The 23,468-nt window shown below is 40.0% G+C and overlaps 2 protein-coding genes across 4 annotated transcripts in view; one reads left to right on the forward strand and one right to left on the reverse strand.

Annotated features, from left to right (window-relative positions):
* Nucleotides 1-113: 113 nt before the first annotated feature.
* hspbap1 (hspb associated protein 1) lies at nt 114-16,588 on the reverse strand. Of its 3 annotated transcripts, none has more exons than XM_076875071.1 (8): nt 16,449-16,588; nt 14,499-14,700; nt 12,363-12,553; nt 10,692-10,828; nt 8,488-8,659; nt 6,678-6,761; nt 6,169-6,279; nt 114-1,274 (listed from the first exon to the last, which is right to left on the reverse strand). In XM_076875071.1, exons 2-8 carry the CDS (start codon nt 14,695-14,697, stop codon nt 690-692), a joined length of 1,479 nt encoding a protein of 492 aa, XP_076731186.1. In that variant the 5' UTR covers nt 14,698-14,700; nt 16,449-16,588; the 3' UTR covers nt 114-689. The 3 variants fall into 3 exon arrangements, with proteins under 3 accessions (XP_076731186.1, XP_004569024.1, XP_004569025.1); XM_004568967.4 differs by having other exon boundaries at nt 14,499-14,712; XM_004568968.6 differs by lacking the exon at nt 16,449-16,588 and adding an exon at nt 15,820-16,118 and having other exon boundaries at nt 14,499-14,712.
* A 204-nt stretch (nt 16,589-16,792) lies between these two features.
* slc49a4 (solute carrier family 49 member 4) overlaps nt 16,793-23,468 on the forward strand; it is a 49,060-nt gene continuing 42,384 nt past the window's right edge. The window contains exons 1-2 of the mRNA XM_004568966.6: nt 16,793-17,087; nt 20,838-20,931. Of these exons, the coding sequence (XP_004569023.1) occupies nt 16,793-17,087; nt 20,838-20,931 (389 nt within the window). The remainder of the gene's footprint in view (nt 17,088-20,837; nt 20,932-23,468) is intronic.

Consider the following 23,468-nt stretch of genomic DNA (forward strand, 5'->3'; position numbering starts at 1 on the left):
TTACTCCCGTTTATCATAACTGCAACAATTTTGCACCAAAATCTGACAAAAACTCTTTGACCAAGTTTAGATGTGTAAAATGTCCCCACCAAGGACAAACCAACTACAGGGAATTCAATTAGGCAAAGTGGGTATATTACATTTATTATCCGCACACATACAGCAGACTATTCAAACAGTTCATTTATCACTTCTTACACAGCTTTCATCAATCACAAAACTATTACAAGGAGTCCTTTGTGGCTGCTCAATGATGATTCCCCCCTTACTAACTGACATTGTGATACATTGTTTTCTGCACAATGTTTGTATCCCTGGAATATTATCTTGAATTATTTGGTTGTTTAACATACTAAATTGATTCCAGTGGCCATTTTTCCTAGTTTGGAAGAACCAAAAAGGATGAGCATGTGCAGGAAAACAAAACAAGGATATGTTAGACTGTCACTTGCAGCACTAGAATGACTTTTGGCTGCGATTTCCTGCATCTGTGGTTCACGCCAAGAAGGTCAAGAGTGACAAATGAGAGAAGAAATAAAAGTCGGGCCTCTTACTTAATGATGCCAAAACATGACTCGTAGTTTGGAGGGCCAATTTCTGGGTAAAAAATAATAATAATAATAATCGTGGCTCACAACAAACCCCATGTTCATGTTGCATCTGATAAGTGAATATCAAAACTAGGATGATCAGGTGGTCGTATCACTTCCTGTATGCTTTTCTAGAAGCAGCTCAGTGACACGGGTGATGATGTCTGGATGCACCAGGCAGTCTAACAAGTCGTTAGTGGTTATTGTTGTATGCGTTGATGCCTTATAATCCTCTGACAGGTTCTTTGATGTCCCATCTGCACAGTCACATTCTCTACACCGAGTTGAACCAGCGTTACATCCATGTGTTCTCTGATCGAGTCTGACAGCAGCTGCAAACTTGGTTGTCTGTGCTGGATCGGAGCTGACAGCGCAGTCCTCTTGAGATCTGACTGCACTGTTGCTGGAAGAGTTGACCTCTACATCTTCGGGGGTCGTCCTCCTCAGTTCTTGCTGACAGCGTACAGAGATGAGATGTGGTCCGTAGGGAATACTGAAGGGTGCACAATTCCTAACCCGATCACTATTTTTCTTGATTTGCCCACCCGAGTCCCGCTTGACTCGACAGGTGTCTCGCAACTCTGGGCTCAGTTTGCTGTGGCAGGAACTCCTTTGTTTCTGAGCCCAAGCTCTCGCCGCCAGGTTCAGATACTGCATATTTTCATTATGGGATGTTACTTCTTCCTATAAAAACAAAACAAAAACGGAGAGAAAGCTGGAGACAGCTGCCAAGAGATAAACAGTGTGTACAGCCTTTAAGATTACAAAATGAACTGCCTGAATTTTAATTGAGCGCAATCTGCTAAACAGATTCAGGCAAAGCAATAAAGAAAAAAAAATTTAATCAATGCATGCCTGGAATGACACTTAGATGGTCTAATAAAAGTGCATTATAAATCCCTTTAATGCTTACAAGGTTCTCCAAACAAGAACTGCCATTAGAATCATTTACAAGAAGCTGTACTTGAATTAATATTCAACTCACAGAGGCTTTAGAGTTTGTTTAATATGTTTAATACTTTGTATATTTCCAGAAAAAGCCCATCTTGCAGAGGCGGTTAATTTGCTTATACATTTTGGGGAAACCTTTGTACATAGATTTTTATTAATGTGCTGGGAAGTAATTGTGTTGTTTTTCGGTGCCGTTTGTTTGCAACTCAGCAAGATTATACAAAATCTACCAGGCAGAACCTAGAGAGCAGTCTTCCCACTACATTTCTCAGAGTGCACTTCTACTTCTTTACTTCTGTAGGAACAAACCAGCCACACTGGACATGCAACCAACACAAACAAAGAGGAGACAACTGACTCCAGGATGCCTTTGATCAATCAGGCAGAGTGCCACACATCAGCTCTCCTTCAAGACAAAGGGTCAGGGAAGTGTGAGGCCAAGGAGGCCTGCAGCTCACACCAAAGCCATTTCTGCAAGATTAGACCAACTAAATGGCAGCAACTGACTGGAACCCCATGGCCCACTACATCCACTGTAATCTCCATATCTACAAAGGAATTAGCATTTATCATTTAAAGCCTTATGAAGAAGAATCTGTATAATTTTCACTAAACCTGCCTCCAGGAATTCTACCTGGCCTAAAGCATTAAAAGAACATTAACAGGCAATTAACCCCCTTTCCTGGAAATCAGATGCAACACAAATGTGGTGGGAGCTCCTCAAAGAACCATGACTTTTCCCACACAAGAGGCATTTCTTCACCTAGGTCTTCCTTTTTTTAGTCTAAATTTGTGCACATTAATATATAATACACCACAGTTTCTGGAAAATGGAAATATAGGTTTAAACTGGCGCAGTGAAGGCATCTGTGACTCTCCTTGTAGGTGGGAGACTATATCCTTTCTTGGCTAATCAATATGCAAAAAACGCTTTTTAAAAAAGGTTACCTGAAGCTCTACTTTTGTTGCCACAAGAAAGACTTCAGCTGAACTGCTCTACCTGACTTCAAGCACAAGTACTCAGAATCAATCCATCACAGCATCGTAATTATCCCCCGTACAGATCACTGCTACCCCGCTGTTTGTTTTTAATCCTTCAAAGTCATAGTCTATTTTGATAACGATATGAAACTAACTGGGTGTGCAAACAGTTGAACTAGACTAAAAATACTGCGTAATTGGTCCTGAAGTTATGTAAGCATAACTACCTTATGTGTTTAAAGTAGAGACGTCCTTCACAACTATTATTACAACTTTTATAGCCGTCTCTAAAAGGACAAGTGTGAAAAAAAGACTTTTAGAATATCACAATAAATCATTTCATAGCAGCTCTGAGAAGCTACTTTAACAGGGGTTTAAGTTTAATGCCTATGAACTTATGCAACTGAGGCTTTCAGCTCTCCTTACATTATGACACTGCAGCTCATACTGTGTCTGCATAGAAAATGACACACAGTAAGTGACATAAATATAGTCTGTAAGTGGGACAAGCTGCCTGGCTGAACCTACTGATAAGCAGAGAAATAAGAAGGTGTGGGGGGGACAAGTGGTTAGTAATCTAACAAAGTCAAACCAGTGTCTCAGCAAGTTCGTGGAGGCCTGGATACACTCATGCAGAAGTCACTTACACTTCAAATCACTAATGCAATACAAAGAAGGACTTCTCGTACTTCACCAAAGATAAACACACGGTCTCCAGGGTGCTTTACTTAATCAAGGACTAGAAGAACTTCATCTGTAATCATTTGCTATTCAATAAATGTTCTGAGACAAAGTGTAAATGTCCTTTGTTTGAGAAGTCTGGCATCCCTCTCACGTCTGTACCACATAAAGCTATAAGTCAGCAAAAGCTTAGCTTAGCAGAGGATTGAACCCTGGGAAACAGCTAACTTGCCTCCGTCTGAATTCAAAAATGAAAATCTTTGATTTTCCAGGTTTTGTGCGCAGCTATAGCTTCACTATATGCTTGACTCTCTACAGGTTCTGACAACGTCATCATCACAACACTGGCCAGGATACAGTCATGGTAAAAACAAAGTACACCTAATTCTATGGTCTTACATATCAGGGCATAATAAAACATTAACTAGTTATTATCAGATCAGAAAATTAGGTAAATACAACCTCAGATGAACAGCAATACACAACAGTGTGTCATTATACAAATTTATGCAAAAACTATGCAAAAGCAGTGCATAAAATACTGAGAACACTCCAGGATGCAGTAGCTTCTACACCCACTTTTAGCAGCAATAGTTTGAAGTAATCATTTTCTGTATGACTTTTTTGGTCTCTCTCTCACCAAAAGTCAAAACAGAAAAATGGAGGAATTTGAGGAATCTTGGCCCACTCCTCTTTACAATGTTGCTCCAGTTCATTGAGGACTGTGGGCATTTTTTTCTATGCATAGCTCTCTAAAGGTCCCACCGCAGCATTTCAATTGGGTTGAGGTCTGGACTTTGACTCGATCGTGATTCTTTTCTTTTGCAGATGGAGAGAAGAGTCTTCCTTCTGGCAACACTCTCAAAAAAGCCGTACCGTCAGGAACTTTAACATTTAACTTGCTGACTGAGGCCCGTGTAGTCTGAGATGGAGCTCCTGGGCTTATTGCTGTTTCTGAGAATTGCACAATATGACCTTCGGGTGAATTTGCTGGGACGTCCACTCCTGGACAGACTGGCAGCTGTCTTAAATGTTTTCTACTTGTAGATAATCTGTCAGTGCAGAGTGGACTTCACAGTGTGTGGAAATTACCTTATAATCCTTCCCGGACTGATGGAAAGTCAGTCAACAGTTACGTCTCATCTCACTCTCAGATCCTGTCATTCATCCTCGGCATTGTGTTAATACACACCTAACACCCCAGACCAGCAAACTTCCAAAATGATGATCAGTTAATCCAGTGCATTTGATTAGCAGTACCTGGCTGCTACTTCCAATAGAAGCAGTAATGGTGTCCTTAGTTTTTTGGCTTAGTTTTGGTTAAAAACAGTGTAATATGTCATTTTATTTATCTAAGCCTTGTTAAGAAGCAGATGATTTTTATTATTTTCTCATACATAAAACCTTAAAATTGACAGAGGCTGTACTTTCGATTTGCCACAGCTGATTATCATCAGACCATCTGTGTGAAGCCGTGGGAATGAGAATCAGCACCTCCAAATCTGAGGCCATGGTTCTCAGCCAGAAAAGGGTGGAGTGCCCACTCCGGGTCAGGGACGAGTTCTTGCCCCAAGTGGGGGAGTTAAAGTACTTGTTCACAAGTGACGGGACAAGGGAGTGGGAGATCGACAGACGCATTGGTGCTGCGGCTGCAGTGATGCGGATGCTGTATCAGTCTGTTGGGGTGAAGAGAGGGCTGAGTATAAAAGCTAAACTCTCAATTTATCGGTTTTCCTACGCCCCTACCCTCACCTATGGTCACGAGCTGTGGGTAGTGACCGAAAGAACGAGATCGCGAATACAAGCAGCAGAGGTGAGCTTCGAAGAGTGGCTGGCCTCTCCCTTAGAGATAGGGTGAGAAGTTCAGCCATCCGGGAGGGGCTCAGAGTAGAGAGCTGCTCCTCTACATCGAAAGGAGTCAGCTGAGGTGGTTCAGGTATCTGACAAGGATGCCTCCTGGGTGAGGTGTTCCGGTCATGTCCCACTGGGAGGAGGCCCCGGGGCAGACCCAGGACACACTGGAGAAATTATATCTCTTGGGTGGTCTGGGAACGCCTTGGTGCTCCCCCGGACAAGCTGGAGGAGGTGGTTGTGGAGAGCGAGGTCTGGGCTTCTCTACTTAGGCTGCTGCCCCCGCGACCCGGCCCCAGATAAGCGGAAGAAGATGGACACATATATGGATGAGTGGAAAATTAAATAAAGCCATGAAATGCCTTAATAAGAACTTCAAGGCAAGTATGTGAGACTCTACTCGAAGGCTGTAAGGTAGATATTCTGTCATCTGGTTATTTGATGGAGGGTGCTATTCCAAAAAATCTCACTGGCTTTCAACTAGGTTGAGATGTGTTGAATCAGCCTGGTTATCATTTAATTCTGATCAAATTTCATATTCAAACTATTAATCTGGCTTTTGTTCCCTTTAACTGCATGCAGTGTCATCCTGGAAGAAACTAGTGCCCTCAGAATGATAGCATTTTATCACAGGATGAAGATCATTACTGAGAGTGATTCTATATTGATTTGCAGTGACCCTTCCTTCTAAGGGGGCAATTGGAAACAAAGCAGGTCAGCAAACCCCCACCCCCAAAGCTAAAGAGAGATAAGAGAACATCTCACTGTGGAAGACAAAGGCTCAGGTTTTATCATCATCTGCCTGTAGTTCAATTGAAGGTCAACAGCTATAAAATCATCGCGGATAAAAGGGACCCACTGAGGCGCACCCAAATTTGGATTCCTATTTTGCCCTTTGACACACAGTATCGCTCTCTAAATAACTCCCTACACAGCAACAAAGAACAGTGAATGAAGCAGTGAAGCGTTTCATTTTGTGAAAAAGCAACAAAAACCTGCATTTCTTTGCACTAGATCAGAATATGATCCTGACAGACACAAGCAAGAAGTAGGTGTAAGAAGACGGCTTTTAAACTGACACAGTAATTGATATCAAAGAGTAATTACTCGTTACCTCAGTGGGGTTGAGCCAGCTGTCAGTGTTGTCATCGCTTCGAGCACTTTTAATGGCGCAGACAACCGTCTTAGTCACAGCCTCACCAACTCTGGCGACGTCATCCACTTCCTGTGTAGAAGCAGAGAGCCGAGAAAGAACACACATGATCAAGATGGTTACCATCAATGATAAGAAGAAATAGTTTGTGGTGTCTGTGACCTTGGCAGAAAACAACTAGAGTGGGGCAAACCTCCGAATAAACATTTGTCTTGCACCAGGGAGCCTTTTTTCATGCCCCTTCATATACATACACTCATCATAATGACAGGAAACACTTTACTGCTGGTCCTGTTCATTACTCAAGAAGGAGAGGAGCCTTAATCTCAGAGGACTTAATACAACATGAATCAACATGTTCGGGATAATAACTTGCCATCTACTCTGAAATGTTTGGAATATATATGATATTGTGTCATTTTGGGGCGTTTTTGGTGAGCTCAGGATGAAAGAGACATGATGCTGCTTACCAGCTCAATCCAGGAGTTGACACTGACGGTGATAGGATCCACTGACTCTACATAATGCCACCAGTGCCTGGGGACATAGAGCACCTGTGCAAAGAAGATAAAGTCTTCACAAACTTATCAGTAATGGCAAGGTCAATGACAGCTCCCACTCTTTTTCTTTCATCTTCCTAAATACTAGGAAATACACGACTGCACATATCCGCTAGATGGCAGCATAAACCTTCCCCCCTCTGCTGTTAATCGTTCATCCATTCATACAACGGGTGTGTTAAAGAAAAAGAAAGAATGCTTATTGATTCCCCGGCCTCCACAGCAGTCTTGATTCGTCTGTGGCCTGCTGCCTGACAGGAGAAGAGAAATGAGCCGTCTTTTAATCTGATTTGCAGAGGTGGGGCCATCTTTGAGGAAACTGTGGTAGATACTCAAAGTATTCATTCTGTCTCAACAGTTGAAGCATTTCTAGGTTTTCTTTGAAGCATAAACTCAGAGCTGTCAGCTGTATATAAAAGGTCAGGCCAAAGCCTGCTGCAACACTGACTGGAAGAGGTCAAGGTTATTAAAGTATCCCAGCTGTCATAGGGCGAGAGGCGGGGTACACCCTGGACAGGTCGTCCGTCCATCGCAGGGCTAACACAGTGGGCAATTTAGAATCGATTAAAACTGTCTTTGGACTGTGGGAGGAAGCCGGAGTACCAAGACCACGCAAACATGGGGAGAACATGCAAACTGCACACAGAAACGTGGTGGAGTTGACCTCAGGACTTTCTTGCCACGAAGCAACAGTGTTATCCACCACGCCACCGTGCCGCACTGTTGCAATTTATTTCACTATTAAACAATAAAACACAAGGGTGAGCTCTGACCCTGACCTATAAATCAAATCACAACTAACGGACTGTTGGTTAGCCGACAGCTTGTTTTTTTGTAGGAGGGTATTTAATAAGCTGTGTGAGCTCCAGAACAAACAGATAGTGAAAGCAGACAACTGGATAATTGCTCTGTGTCCATAGTGACCGTTTCTTTTTCTGAAACAAGGTGAAAAAGGATGACCTTCATGCAGGAGCACCTTCACAATTATTTATGATCAAAGGAGGACAAGTGTTAAAATTACCATCATGAAAACCAAATCTGGATTCCACAAAACCTCGGTCGTATCTTTGGCTGAGCACATGACATAAACCTGACCGATTTATCAGGCCTGGACTTGACCCAGTTAGATCAAGAGCGATAGCGCTGCTTAACCTTCGCTTTCATCACTATAGGAACAACAGTGTGTTGAAGGTGATCCAGTGTAACTGTAGATGCCTGACTTTAATTGGGACGCAAGTCACGACTGTCGCCTTGCTTCAAGTTTTTATGAAGGACACCAAGACAAATAAATCTCACTGTTCAGTCTACTTTCACATGTTCACTGCTTAAGGACCAATAAAGTTATATTTTATGGTTACTGCTTCTGTGTCACGAGCACGTCATCATATAAATGTAAAGCCACAGCATTGCATAACTTCAGGCTTTACTAAATCACTGTGGTTTTTCTATAGTCTGAAGAAAATGCAACTGATTTAATCCAAACAAAGAGGTGTCAGCTCACCGTTAGGTATAAATTATAGAGACTAGGGCTAAACAGTACTTTTGTATTCTTCTTATTAATTTCTTATGAATTTTGTTTATAAGCATCTGGAAAGCTCTCTCAGGGCTAACACTGATGATTATTGCTCATTTACTTTATTGATTACTTTACAAAAAAAGAAAATATAGAAAAATATTGGTCTGAGATCTCTGTAGACATGATGTCATCAGAATTCCTGACCTGTCCTGGCTGTAGAGTGACGATGTGTTCACTGGCACCGTGGAAGGCAGGGAATCTCCTCAGGTCAGGATGAAGAACAGCCACCTGGCTGAAGACACTTGACTCTTCGTAGGGGATTCTAGTTGGGTAAAGCTTAGCTGTATCCTCCGGGGGAAAGAGGTGCCAGCGCTTCCTGCATATAGGACACATCAACAGAAAAGCTAAATATGACTTTAGATTAAAAGATTAATGCTAGAAATTAACTCTTTTGTCTGGTGACTCATGCGGTGTTAATCAATGACCTTTTAAGCTGTAAATCGAGCTTGCAAATAAAACACTGATAAAAAATTACCAATATTAAAAAGTGCTAACAGATATTAACATTGATATACTGTAAATTTAGCACAAAAAATGCTAATCATTAAAAGAGGAAGAAATACTTCATATCGTTTACTTTGCGCTACAGTGAACAATAATAAAAAAATAAAACGATATTGCTGTAAAGATCCAGATATCCAATATCTGTTAATTAAAGAAAGCTTTAAAACCCATCTTATTCTGGGAGACAACAAAAGCTGACACGACCAGCTACAAATCCATCGCTGTGAAACAACTCTATTTTCTCTAACATGAACATTAAACTACATTCGTTTTTTTAAAGTACTCCACTCCCATGATTGTTTTCCGGTACTATGACCCACCATTCACACAAATGTCATGAAATCAATCAACACTATTTTATTTTTGAAAGATCAGCGGTGTCAAAGGACCGCTCGAGCTGGATTTCATTCCATTAGAGATCAATACCAAATAAAAGAACTCAAGACCCAATTACAAGTGGTGAGATATAGCCGTTGCTCTCTGGAAGAACAGTGCAGCGAGATAAGGAAGACCTGCTCCCTTATATTTCGTGACTCACAGAACCCCATAAAGCGTCTCACCCTCTGTCTTCATTCCCACCCTCTCTAGCAAGCTGTGTGACAAATCAACTCTTTTTCAGAGGGCAGAGGACAACTCGCACTCCGTGTCAGCATTTATAGTACTCTGCACCTCCAGTGTTGCAGAAGACCTAAGTGCTTAACAGGCAGAAAACTTCCACAACCACCAGAGGGGTGAAACACAGACGTGGTTTTATGAAATCCTGAAACTTCTCACCGCTCAGCTGCAGCTTCTCCCCATTAAGTGCACAGGTATGACAGGACAGTGTCACTTTTTATTTCACACCTGACAGTGAGTGCTTCTCACTGCAAACTTTTTCTGTCACCCAATTAGAAAATGAACGTGCTCGTCTCTTTGTAACGAGAAATGTGTCGATAAAATAAATGTTTGACTGGTGTTAAACTCGACTATAGACCCAGACAGTGTGTCTATCTCGCATTGCAACACTTTTTGGGCTAGCATCACAGTACAGAATACCAAACTATTTGCATGACTCACAGTTACTCATACTTACACCCTAGTTTTACCCAACCTGTTCTGTTTTGCAACATAATCAAACCCTTGGATGCAAGTTGAAGCAACGCTGTCAAACGTAAGAGACAATGAAACAATGACAAACAAGAGTTTCATTTCACACGGGCCCATTAGAAAATAGATCCACATTTTTAAATGTAGGATTTTTAAACACAAAAAAAGGGGACTTTCATCAATTAGACTAAAAAACTGCACTCTTTGCGGAGAACTCGATCAAGTTTCACTGCATACGTGTAATTTGTGTTATTAAAATTGAAGAATTATTATTAGAATATATAAATCTTGAGAGTTGTAAGCACTGGAACACAAATATGTATGTATATAACCACAGTTATGTAAATATGTAACCTAGCAGCTGAAAAACCAAAACGCTTGTTTTTTTTTGTCTGTATGGGACGTTGGAGGCACGGCCACTCTGACTGAAAGATTTGTTCACCTCTGCCAATTCCTGTCAATAAACAATTCCTGCCATTTAGTGCTGTTGATGCCTGCTTTACTTAGCAGTAATGAGCAGGTCTCTGTGCACATAACGATCATGGGGTTTATGAACGCAGCTTGAGCCTGTTAGCTGATAACAAGGCACTTCAGGCTATCACGGCATCAAAAGAAAAGCATTCAAGTACCATTTAAACCACTTCATATAACCCAATTTTGTTTTTCCAGTCTCATGTCGTACGTATGTTTGCATTTATCTTATCGTCTGGTTACTGAGGAGCACATGAAGCATCAACACAGGTAGCGATTCATCTTACCGTCCTTGCACCTGCAGTACAAGGTTACAGCCGTAAGAGTCCAGGTGGCATGGCGTGTTGGCTCCCTCTGTGCCGATCCATAAGGTGCTCTCTCTCCCATTACGCCCCTCAAAGCCAAACTCGGACCATTTTACATGCTGCAACACACACACACACACACACACATTCGAATGCCATGTATCAATCCAAAATGCCGTGTGCATAAACGACTGTTTACGATTTTCAGATTATGGTTTTGGTGCCTTCTTTAATAACGTGACATGGAAACGAGAACTGTCACCACTCTTCTATAGGCTCACAGATGTAACCCAGCCTCATCAGCTACAATGACAGGGCCTATTACAAGTGACCAATGGAGGTCCCCGAGTAGAGAAACCAAGCAACAGCATTTGTCATCTTTCAAGGAAAACTAGTCTGTCAATCATGTGCCGTCAGGACACAAAGGTGTAGCAATCACACCGGCATCCTGAATAATGAAGTCATTACCACACATGCAGGCAGCTGTAAGCTTTGACAGTCTGGTCAATCGAGCCTTCAGGCAGCCTTTTTGCCAGCACCATTTATCCTGCAAAAAGCCCATGTCTGTCTGTCTCAAAGGCATGAATGTCAGGAGGTAATAATTGGAGGTGGATGCCCAATAAAAATTTATCACAGAGATAAAAATGAAATAAATTTGCGGCAGTGGCTCAAGAAAGGATGGCACTTTTATGTCTTTACCGGCCAGATGATGAGAACAGCTAGTATAAAGCTGCCATCACAAAAGCTTGACATTTTAATTGAAAATGTCAAAACAATATAAGAATAGAATGAAAAAGTTATTTTGACTCGCTTATTTGAATCGCTTGTTAATTTCAGTTTCTTACAAAAGGCATAAGAAGCTTATAGTATGAAACATTTTAAATTAAACCTTTATTATTATTGTAAATAAAACGCATAATGCTTAGACTGTATATGATGTCAAACATTTGGTCATGCAATCTTCGACATGTGCTTCTCTTGTTCAATACATAACATTTGGTCAGTGTGTCTGTACTGTTTGAGAAGGAATGGAAGGAATGGACCGAAGGTGTGCCCTAAGGAAGAAAACTTTTTGTGAATGTGTGTAGTGTGTCCCTACATGCCCACTTCACACTAAGTGGCTTGTCTGAACACACAGCCCATCCACCACCATTGAGATAAATTAGAACGCAAGCTCTGAGTCAGACTAATAAAAAAATTATGCTGTGACTTCCTGGGAGCAACTCCTGGTTCTCTTAATGTTCTGGTAGCCAGATACATGGGGTCAAATGTCGTGTTTTCAATATTTGAGCAGCCTACATGCTTAGAAAAAATTATTTAACTAAAAAACTCCAACACTTAAAATAAGGAATTTTTTGAAGTGCAATCAATATAGTGAAAAATGGATCCCTGCGATATGTTTTCAAGCACTAAATCCTCAAATTTTAGGTAAGTTTAATTAGCTTTTATCTCGCTTTCTTGGATATTTAACCTGATAAAATAACCTGACCAAAAGTCTTTGTCACTGCCCTTTAGTTTCAATGGCAATTAAATATCTCAGATATCATTAAGATTAGCAGTAAACTTGTAAACTTGTGCAAACACTGATGCCAGATTTCAGCTGGACTGTTTAACTTATGTTACATGTCAACATGCATGCAGCAGGATGGTTACCTCAAACATGAAAGGCTGATCTTGAAACATCATGGCAATATATTTGTAGTCAGCATAAGCCCAATACTCTGAGCAGGAGTACTCAGAAAAAGGCCCCACGTCTGTTCCAGACTGACCCTGAGTCCAGCTGAGAAACTGAGCTACACTGGCCTCCACGTAGGAACACTGGGTCTCAAAAAGAGGAGCCGGAGCTGAGAAAATAACAATAAACACAGACAAGACAATAATTAGTTAAAGGTTTTATACAGTTTTAGTGAAACAGTTCAGCTGATCTAAACTACCAGTGACCAACTTTGGTTTAAGTAGATATGTAGCCACAGAACAGCAGCTTAACTGATGATTATCGAGTGTAATCACCTCCATAAAGTAGGATTTTTGACAGGTTGCTGGTCTGGAACATTCAGGTGTGTGTTAACGCAATGCCGCAATCTTCCCAGGAGTGAATGTCCTGACAAATTTCCCACAAGGTAAGACTGCAAAAACTGCCCACATACTGACAGCTGTCAGCGGTATCCCCAAGCTCTCAGTAATCCTCCTGCACCTATTGTATCAATTTTTAAATCCTAGGTGACGTTTCCTCGGGTTATCGCAAACAAAAGATTTAAAAAAATACAGAAAAGAAAAAAAAAAAAGAAACTTGACCACCAAGATTCAAAGTTGTCAGAGATTTTTAGTGGATTTATGGTATCAATTTGAAAATCCTACGTCCCCTCAGTCTCGAGTTATTGTGTTTACAAAGTTGCATGTCACCACCACCCACTCAATACCCAATCAGCCTTTTACGCCTGATGGGTAAAAAAACCCAAAAAAACCCAAGAGTCACATCCCAGACAGGCCTCAGTCAGCATGCTAAATGTTAAAGTTCAGTACAATTAGAAACACGTGGAACAAATATGGATTGTTGGGAAGATTTTCTAGAAGAAAGCCTCTTCTCTGCTGATATATCCAGCAGGACAATGATCACAGGCTGAAAAACAAAACAAGATACTGTAATAGTCCAAAGTCCAGACCTCAACTCAACTGAAATGCTGTGGTGGGACCTTAAGAGAGCTGTGCATAAACAAATGTCAAATGTAAAGAAGAGTGGGATAAAACTGCTCCACAATAACAATCATACAGAAAACAATTACTTTAGGTCGTTGATGCTGAATGTGGTTATACAAGCTACTAAATTTGGAGTGGACTTAGTTTTTCACAGGACTGCATGAGTCTTAATTAAACTTGTTTTCACAAGACTGTGTGTTAAGAGAACTGTTTCATTTACCAGAACCACAGCACTTTTCAGACATGATTTTTTTTAACCCACTTCAAAGGAAAAATTAATCAGTTGTAATGATTTATTATTTCTTTTTTTTTTTCATAAACGAGGTGTGTCTGTGGTTGAGTGATGACATTTAGAATGCATGATGAGAAATGCCCAACCTGTAAGCTGTTGCAGCTATTAAAAAAGATGATTTAGAAATCTAATTAGCCAGCTTTTATCAGAGGGCATACTCTCTGTCATTTATCAGAGAAAGAATCATTACGGGAGCCGTTTCAGAGCCACACTGAGGGCAAAATACAGCAGATGCTCAAAAACAAAGACCCTCAGTGTGTTTTTCATCTGTGAGACATTATAAATCACATCGTTAAACAGCCGGCTAACCTTCATTAGATTATGTCAATATATAAATTTTCATTCATTGGAAATTGTTTGAAATGCTATACAAGTTTCCATAAGCTCACACAATACTAGGAACTAAAACAAACCTCAGTTTATTGTGATCAGTTATTGCTCAATAGAAATAGATCATCACTATCTTGTATTTTAACAGGTCTTGTATTTTTATTTTGTCTTCTTTCATTTTGTGTTCAAAAACTGAATTTTAGTTACAGCATCTGAAATCATTAGAAAGGAAAAAAATGACACAGCCCCAGATTTGTAACAGCTAAATGCAGCAACAGCTGAGTTTTCCTTTAAAAAAAAAGTTTTTATTATAGCTTAATAAATATGCAATATCTAATAAAACAGCTTAAGCCCGATAGGAGTGCTTGTGGGAACTGAATTTATCTTTTTGGTCACATAAATTTCATTGTGAATGTTTAATCCAGGTGAGTAATTACAGATAAATTCATTCAATACATTGAATTACTTACCTTGTGTCTTCTCTTTTCTCCCAAGTCGGAATCGGATGAGTCTGTCACCAAGACAGCTTGACAGATGCACTGCTGTCCAGTGGAGAACAGGCCAGTCGCAGGTCATGTTCAGGAAAACTGCGGGCTGCTGCAAATGATGCACAATCCTCCGGGTCTCCTCTGGGCTGAAGGGTTTATTAATCTCGGTGGTGTCAGCCATAGCCTTTGGTACACACTGACAGTAGGATGAAACACACGAGGAACATAAAGCTGATTAAAAACGATGATGTTTTATTATTAGTCAGTGCCTACAAGCCATGTTCCTCATCTTCTATGTTAAATTAGTGAATAAAACTACAAAGCTTTTAATGTGTGCTGAAAGAAAACTCAATAAAAGAAAAGAAAACTCAATAGTGTGAATGCATCACAGCATTCACATAATAATAGAACAGAATAGTCCTTCATTGTCATTGTACACGTACAACGAAATTGTGGATGCTTCAACTGTGCCGGAATAAAACATGATATAATATAATATAATAATAATCCATTACCATATCAGCAAGTCAGTGTATGTAGAGACAATCAAAACAACCTGCTGATGTTCAAACCGAGAAGCAGAACTATAATGAGGCTATGATGTGCTTGGGCTCACCAAAATTGGACAACAAAACACTGGAAATATGTTGCCTGGTCTAATTTGTTTTGATTTCTGCTGAGACATTCAGATGGTGGGGTCAAGATTTGCCATAAACAGCATGGATCCATTCTGTCTTGTACCAACTGTTCAGACTGATGGTGGTATAAAGGTGTAGGAGCTATTTTTACGGCACACTTTGGACCTCTTAATACTAGCAGAGAACTGCTTAAATGCAACAGCCTAACCGATTATTGTTGCTGATCATGTCCATTTCTTTGTGATCACAGTGTGTGAATGTTCTGATGGCTGTTTCCAGGATAACACACTATACCACAAAGTTCAAAGTGGTTTATTTAACATGGCAGTGACTTGAAATAGCTTCCACAGTCACCAGGTTTAAATCCAGCTGAGCGCCTTTGGGATCTGATGGAACAGGGAATTCAAATAATTGACGCGCGGCTGATATATCTGCAGCAAACGTGTGATTTTATGTCAACATGGACCAAAATCTCCAAGAAAGGTTCCCAGGCTATGGTTGAATATATACCTTTAGGAATTAAGGCAATTCTGAGGGGAAAGGGGGGTTCAAACCCAGTACTGGCAACGTGTAAATGATGACGTGACCTTGGAGTGCATGTACATTTTATGGCGGAAAAACAGCAATAAAATATTATTTGTTAGCAAATCAAGAAGTTTTATTACCTTTCAGATCAGATGGCATTTATCTACCACAGGACAGTGGGGATTTCCTATTTAGAATTTAACTGGTAATCGGATATCAGTGAAACTTTGATTCTCGCTCTTTGTAACTTCTTAAACAACTTGGATCCAGATTGGTACCGTTTTCTACTTCCGGATACTCTTAGGTATATTCTTCCACTTATAATTGGTCAAATAATTATAATAAGACTTGGTATCACTGATATTTCCCACTTGACAAAATGTCGCTAACTAGCGTTACACGACAGAAATGAGCAACTTCCTGAAGAACTATCAAACAACTCCGAGGAAAGAATTAACGCCTAGGCTCAAAAGGCGCTTTATAAAGGGACAGACAGCGCTCAGGTGGCGTTTGATTCAACAAGTACAAGCGTGAAATGTATAATTAATTACAGGAGAGCTGGAAAAGACCAAGGCCATTATTAATGTTATTAGGAACACCTGGGATTTCCCCAGACAACTTAAAACGTCTGGTGTGAAGTAATGAGATAGCTAGGCTAGCTATGTTTCGTCTTTGTGAACATATTTTCTCTATTTACACTGTAGAAAGATGCTAAGAAACTAGCTTAGAAGAAATACCAGGATCCTTGGAAAAAAACACCAGGACTCACCTTTCACTACACGTGTAGACAAGGTTCGGGCGGAAGTAAACAAAGATCACATGACAGCGTACGCGTTCCAATTACGTCTATAACACATCGCTGTGAATCTGCACCATTTGGACTCTTGTGATACTACAAAAAACCCGCTTACGCTAATTCACCAGACGAGCCGAAATGGCAGCTACATAGGAACAGTTTCCGAAACCCGCAACTATTTCCGGTTTGACATGCGCAGTTAAAGCAAACATTAGACGCTATCGGCTGTTTTTGTTTGTGTGGCCGAGGTAGTTTGTCGTTGCTGTACCGTCGTTAAAACCGGAATTTTTAACTAGCCTGACAAACGGGAGGTTAATATGGGTGCCGGTTCGAGCACCGAGGCCGAGAGGGAGCCGCTTCTTGTTCCTTCTTATGTGGAGACGAACACTAATCCGGTAAACAGCAGAGTGTATGGGAGAAGATGGCTGGTTCTGACCCTGTTTTCCCTGCTGGCACTGATGCAGGGAATGGTGTGGAACTTCTGGGGTCCCATACAGAACTCAGCCGCTCACGCTTACGGCTTTACCAAGTCTGACATCGCGATTTTGGTGCTGTGGGGCCCGGCTGGCTTCCTCCCTTGGTTGCTGTTTATGTGGTTAATGGATAAAAAAGGTGAGTTCTTTTAATTTAGCACACTGTGTCATACCTCAACGATGATTGTGCCTGACCTGGTGATTTTTCACCCCACCAAGATCTACAGCGATGTAACTTAATGACATATTTTGTTTTAGGTTTCGAAAATTTCTCTTATCATTAGTTTGACCTTATGCAATCGCAGAATATATTTACTCTGATAAAATGCAGTATTTAAGAGACTATAGTCTTCATTCAGTTTTTAAATGGGTTGTTTGTGCCCAGTAAGACACATAGATGAGTTGGAAACATGGGAGGTGGGGGGGGGGAAAGTGCTTATATGGGACAAGCAAGTCTTAATTTACTTTTTAAAAAATCTTTATTTTCAGGTTCAAAAGCAGTATTTCTTGGAAAGAATGAAAGTAGCCCTCTTGCGTGTGCTTTACCAAACCAGTTCCTCTGCATCACCTGACTGTAGAAGTTTGTAATGACCACGCTGGTTGTCAGATGACAAAAACAGTAACAAGGCACTAACAACACCAGACTGCTGGTCCATGCACAATCTTGCCAAGAAGTTGCATAACTCACCTTGTGATCACAATCACATTAACAATTAGGTGTTTTTGTTGCCTAATTTATTTGTAGGCAACTCGATAATGGTATCTGCTTCTTTCAGTAACTTGTTGTAAATTCTTCCTGGTGTAGATTCCACTCAGACCTTACAAAAAACCTTGTGGTCATGTCTGCATCTGAGTTAAGAAGTGTCAACCATGGTGTGCCCTTGCAAAAAGACTTATATGACTTGCAAAGGTTATGATATGCTTAGATCTAATCCAGCTCGACTGTGGGGAAAGTACTTGGTTTCCCTTTGGGAAAACTGGGCACCAGTGGCAGACCTGCCTGTTTTCCTCTCATTTAAAGTGAGCATGGTTTTGTTCTGTGAGCACAGAAAGCAACCTGGACCCTCATGATACTCATATGGAGTCTGATTTTGAGGGTTTGGTTAGAAACACGCACATGAGTAATCCCATCGGTGGTCATGTTGTAGAGCTCTGGGAATGCTCTTCCAGTTCCTTTTTGCACAAACTTGCACATACACTATTGCTGTTGTGTCAAAGCCTTAAATGGGCCTGTCCAACTGCCACTATGTACCAGCCCTCCCCTGGTATCTCCTCATTCATGAGACAGTGCCAAGAGACAGGTAGCTGGACTACCTGTGTAAATTGAATGGGCTGCATATACCATCTCATGGTGCCAGTTGTGACAAGGACATAAAATGAATATCTAAATATATGGAAGTAACTATAGCTTTTCGGCTGCAGTTGTAGTGATCATTAACTTGCCCTTCATGTCAACAAACTGTCTCTTGAGCACGTAGATGCATACTGTGCATTGAAGTATGCAGCTGTAAACTTGCAGGTCTCATTTACGGTAGATGGCCTCCAGCATTTCTCTAAAATATGTTGCTGGCTTTTTCTTTCATTTACTGGAAATGTGGTCACAGTTGTGCATGCATTCATTTAGAGAGCTGCTCAGTACAGCTAAAGCCTTCTCAAGACAAACATTATGAATGTTTTGTTTTTCACTCATAAGTACTGATGAACAATTGAGGAGCATGAATAATAAATGACAAAAACATAAAAATTGCATATTGGGAAAAGCTGGAAGTGGCAAATATTTGCCTTTTTTGTTTGCGCTTTGGTAGAAACAATTTAGCAAATATTAAGATAATAATTTTTGGATTACCTGCTGCAACTAGTTCTAGTTGGCAAACCTTGCAAAGGTGGCTATTTCTATGTAACCTTAATGCAGAACTACAACTGCTTCTCGGCCTCTGTGTCTATGAAGGTGCCATTATAGTAGGAAGTCAATATAGCATCAGCTTATATGATATGAAGTGGGGAAGCTATCCAGTTTATTGGAATACGTTCAAGCTTCTCTTTTTCTTCCGTTGATACTGCTCAGAATGGTTTTATGAGGTTGTATATTATAAACTTGTTCAACTCATGGCAGTGAAGCTCTTGTACGTGAGTTGCATACAGTCTTGCTGTTATTTCGCTTTCATGCTCAAAACTTGCACAGTCCTCATTTTTCTAAAAAGAAAGTGGATCAAGGGTCAATAACGGAATTGATAAATAATCTAACTGAGGAGCAGAATTCATAACTGCACTGGTATCAATAAAGTCTGCATTCTGCTCATCAGTTAGACCCAGCCCTACAGGATGTTGTTAATATGTTGATCCTCTTTCCACAGCGGTCATTTAGTTGAACCTGTCAATCAAACATTCAGAAATGGTAGTTCACATGCAGAAAAGAATGGGGAAGTGCACATAATTCTCTAAATGGCTGTCATGTGGATGAAACTGAGAAATGAGACTTGAGTTAATGGTGAAAGAAACAGTTCTCATACTTTTGCTGTTACACAAGTGATATTTAAGAAGGAATTTTCTGTTTTAAGATTTTAGTTGTTGCTTGGTTAGTGATGCTGGCCAATCCCTTTCAGTTATTGGTTAAAACTGTATTTATGTAGACTGTAATCATTAATTTAGATCACTTGTGAATAATTGGCCATGTTTAACTAGAGCTTATTGTATAATAATTGCACTACAGTATATTTCTAACTAACCAGGCAGCTCAGTCTTTCTCTTGGCAATACTTTCGTTAAAGCTGTAACAGATTTTTGGGTCAAGTTGTCAACTCAAAAGGCAGATGAGAAATGTAACGTTGTAATGTTGGCTGCAAATTATAATAATGTGTATTTTTAGAATCCCCATTAGGGCAGGGCAATATGGCCAAAAATATTTATCATGATATATATTTGGAAAATTTGCGACAACGATATAACTGACGATATAAGTGGCGCGAGACAAAATACTTTACAACTCCACAACTTTATTAGTGCAAAAAAACCCCATCAATGTATTTTCACTTAAACAAGCAGCTGTTTTTTATGTGCATGCGCTTGCATGCTCTACCAAAAAATGTGCTTTGGTGTGTATCTGAGGAAAGAAAGTCAAACCAGTTCCACACCACTGAAGTTGCAGCATTTTTACAAACCAATTCTGGTTCATCTGTTTCATTCGACGATCCGCTTTCGCCCTTCTCCATCGCCGCTATGCTTTTTCTGCCATGTGTAAACTAAGGCACTGCGCATGCACATTTTACCCATTTTCTATCGCGATATTTCATTTTCTTATCATTGCCTAACATTATACCGGTATTAACGTGAACGGTATGATATGACCCAGCCCTAATCCCCATAATTCTTAAATGCTCCTCATACAAACAAAGGCAGTAAGAAACATGGTTTTAAGTAGCATTATTATCACTTTGATCTTGAAGGAGAGGTCAGAGGTCAGCAGTGACAGGATGTTTTAATCTTCATGCAGTACTTCCTGACCCCCCTCTACACCCCTTCAGAGTTTTATCAGCATTCATTCATAACTTTTCGTGCTCTCAGACTGACATCAACACTACCAAAAACATAATCTCCTTGGTCAAGGTAATTATGTAAAATATTTGTTCCAGATTTTAAAATGTGTTAATTTGCTGCTTTCCTCTGTTATCATTCTTTGCTTATTATCTATTTATTTATTTTATAGTCTCTTATAGCTCCAGGAAACTGGATTTTGTTTTTACTTTTTTCTTTTTATTGTTAGATAACTAATTCAATAAGAACAGAAATAATCCTTTGTCATAGCAGAAATTGAGAAATCCCTACCATGTTCACTGCTGTCTCTTTACTTTTTCTTACACGTCGGTGTTGATGCAGTGTGTTGTGTATTCCAGGTTTGCGAGCATCCCTCCTCCTCTCTACCCTCTTCATGGTGCTAGGAGCAGCTCTAAGAAGTATCCCACTGACAGGCCAGCCTTTGAGACGATGGTAAGAAGCCCGTGTAAATATTAAGGTAGCAGATGGCGGCACGATGCAAGTGTGATGATGATCATTTGAAAGATTTTGGAAAGGCGGTGCAAAGTGACTCATGAGCTGCACTGCAGTTATACAGGTTCTATAGTCTCCATAACTCAGTTTAGGCAAATTTTCTGAGTGAGTGCCGTAATCATTTTAGGACCAGCTTTGCACAGCGTTTCATTGAAAATGAAATGAGCTACTGGCCAAAGTTACTTAGGACCATGGAAAAGTTACCCTTGTGTGATGTTTGCCAATGCGTGCAATGCGTTTGACAAGATTACACAAATTGGGATTTGGCAGTACGTGAAAAACTAAACTTTTTTTCATATAATTGTTTCCATTCAGTTTTTTTAAAAGAAGAAATATGAATCATTTAATCAGTAACAGTTAATCAAGATGGCATGCACAGATGTCAGAGGTCCATAATTTTCTGTTGTCATGTCACTTTTGTGCTTTCTAAATGTTCCAAGATGGTCACCAGCAAAAGTATTGGACAGAATAATAAAGTAATTACATTTCAAATTGCACTGAAGGGACAAAAGGTCACATATCGCAACACAACAAACAGTAATTATCAACCTCTTGATATCACTACAGGAAAAATCAGAGAGTTACTAAAGTCAATAAATCATGAATGTCTGCACAAAAGTGGCCTCTTAGGGTCTTGTACTGTATGCATTTGTACTGAAGCTGAGGTCGTGCTTCTTTTTCATTCTTGATATGCAGATTTGTAACTGCATAGAGACAATGAGACTATTTATGTGGCAGAGGATGTGATTGTGAAGGACAGATCAACACTGTGTGGACGCTTTGCTTCTTTTGGTGTCTTTGCTGGCAGTTTTCTCACTTATCAGACAGCATTTTGACAGGCTGTTGCTGGAAACCAGTTTCCCACTTTCATTCTCATTTTCACTTGAGTTCAGTGTTCTCATTTTTAGAAAGGGTAAGAGCTCAGAGAAGGTCATTTCAATTATACAGTGCCTTAAAAAATCTAATTTCCTTGAATATTTTTGGTGGTAATCTGTGTAATGATTCCTGTTGGGCTTCACAATGAGGCAGTATGTTATAATGAATAAAGAGAATCATATTTCCATGGAATAAGTCACATATCACTTTCACTTTATGCAGTTGGAGCTTTTTAAAATAGGTTTTGGCTTTCAAAGAGCAGATAAATTAATTTGTTTCTCTTTTTCTGTCTCGTGAGGCTGCACTAAGAAAACCTAGCTGCTAATATAGTGATACAGCCTAAAGAAAGAAATAAGGCAGGAAAAGCTCCTGGCAGTGTACAAGGAGAATAACTGATATAACCACGATCTCCAGGCGATAGTCTGTCCCAAAAAAGTATTTACAGTTTGGAGTGAAATATCAAGCTTTGCAACTTTAATTTATGATTATAAAATTGAGTTTTTGTATTTTTGTCAGCCTGTTTGTAATAACCCTAAAGCTTTAAATCAGGAGTAGCCTAAGTCCTCTTAAAAGAAAGATGCAATACATTTGGGCCATGTGCAGATGTGGGCAGATGTCTTATCTGGGAAACTGACCTTTGATAGATTACAGTGTGACCTAAAAGCTTAATATTATTAATGTGTTTTCATTGGCAAATTACTCTCGCTGAGACAGGGATGTTCCCATTTGGAACTACCTGTTATGTAAAAGGGACAAATACCAAAGCAAAGGAGTTTCTTGTCAGGAAATCTGTCTTCATGCAGTAAAAGCTGAGCTTCATCAAAGCTACCATATGGCCTTAAAAAAAAGTCTCCAATAAAGAGCGACAGTGACCTAAATCTGGCCTGCAAACAGAGCTATGGAATCTTTTTTTCTTGTTGTTGTTGTTCGAGAGACTGTAGAGAGCTGAAGTTTTTATTTTAGCACTAAATTTAAAGACATAACTTCAGAATAATGAAGAGCACTCCAGTGTCTTTACACTACTAAAGTGTTGGTGGATTTAAATTATTTAGAAACAGATTCAGAAGAGACTGCATCCTATATCCTGACTTTCAGTTCTTAGAGGGCAGCAATACTGGATTCTACACTTCCATATTTCTTATTTATCATTTTTATTAGTCTCTGCCTGGTAATGGTCGGTGTCTCTCCTCTTTTTCAGTTTGAAAATGCAGTTGCAAATTCATATACCTCCAGCAGTGACATGTAAACTCAGCTTCAATTGTTAAACTTTAACAACAGCATGCGCATCGTTGAGTGTTGGTCTGTGAAGCTGAAGTGGTTTTTAGCCTAATCACATCTTGTAAGCTGAAGGTAAAAATATCATCTCCACAAAGCATAACTTTGACTTGACATAAATTATTTAAAAAAATAAATCCCAAAGCACGTGCATGCACACATATTTCGACCACGCTAATGTTGCAAAAGGCTTTTACTGTAAAGAGGAAATGGAATAAAATACCAAGCTCTTCCTCTTCTTTTTGGACGCGCTCGAGGGCAGTATTGTTAGAAGTTTTCAACTTGCCTCTCGCTGTTGCTCGAGTGTCACTTCAGTCCAAAAGCCA

This window comes from Maylandia zebra, linkage group LG16 (assembly GCF_041146795.1).
Source record: "Maylandia zebra isolate NMK-2024a linkage group LG16, Mzebra_GT3a, whole genome shotgun sequence".
NCBI classification, from domain to species: Eukaryota; Metazoa; Chordata; class Actinopteri; order Cichliformes; family Cichlidae; genus Maylandia; species Maylandia zebra.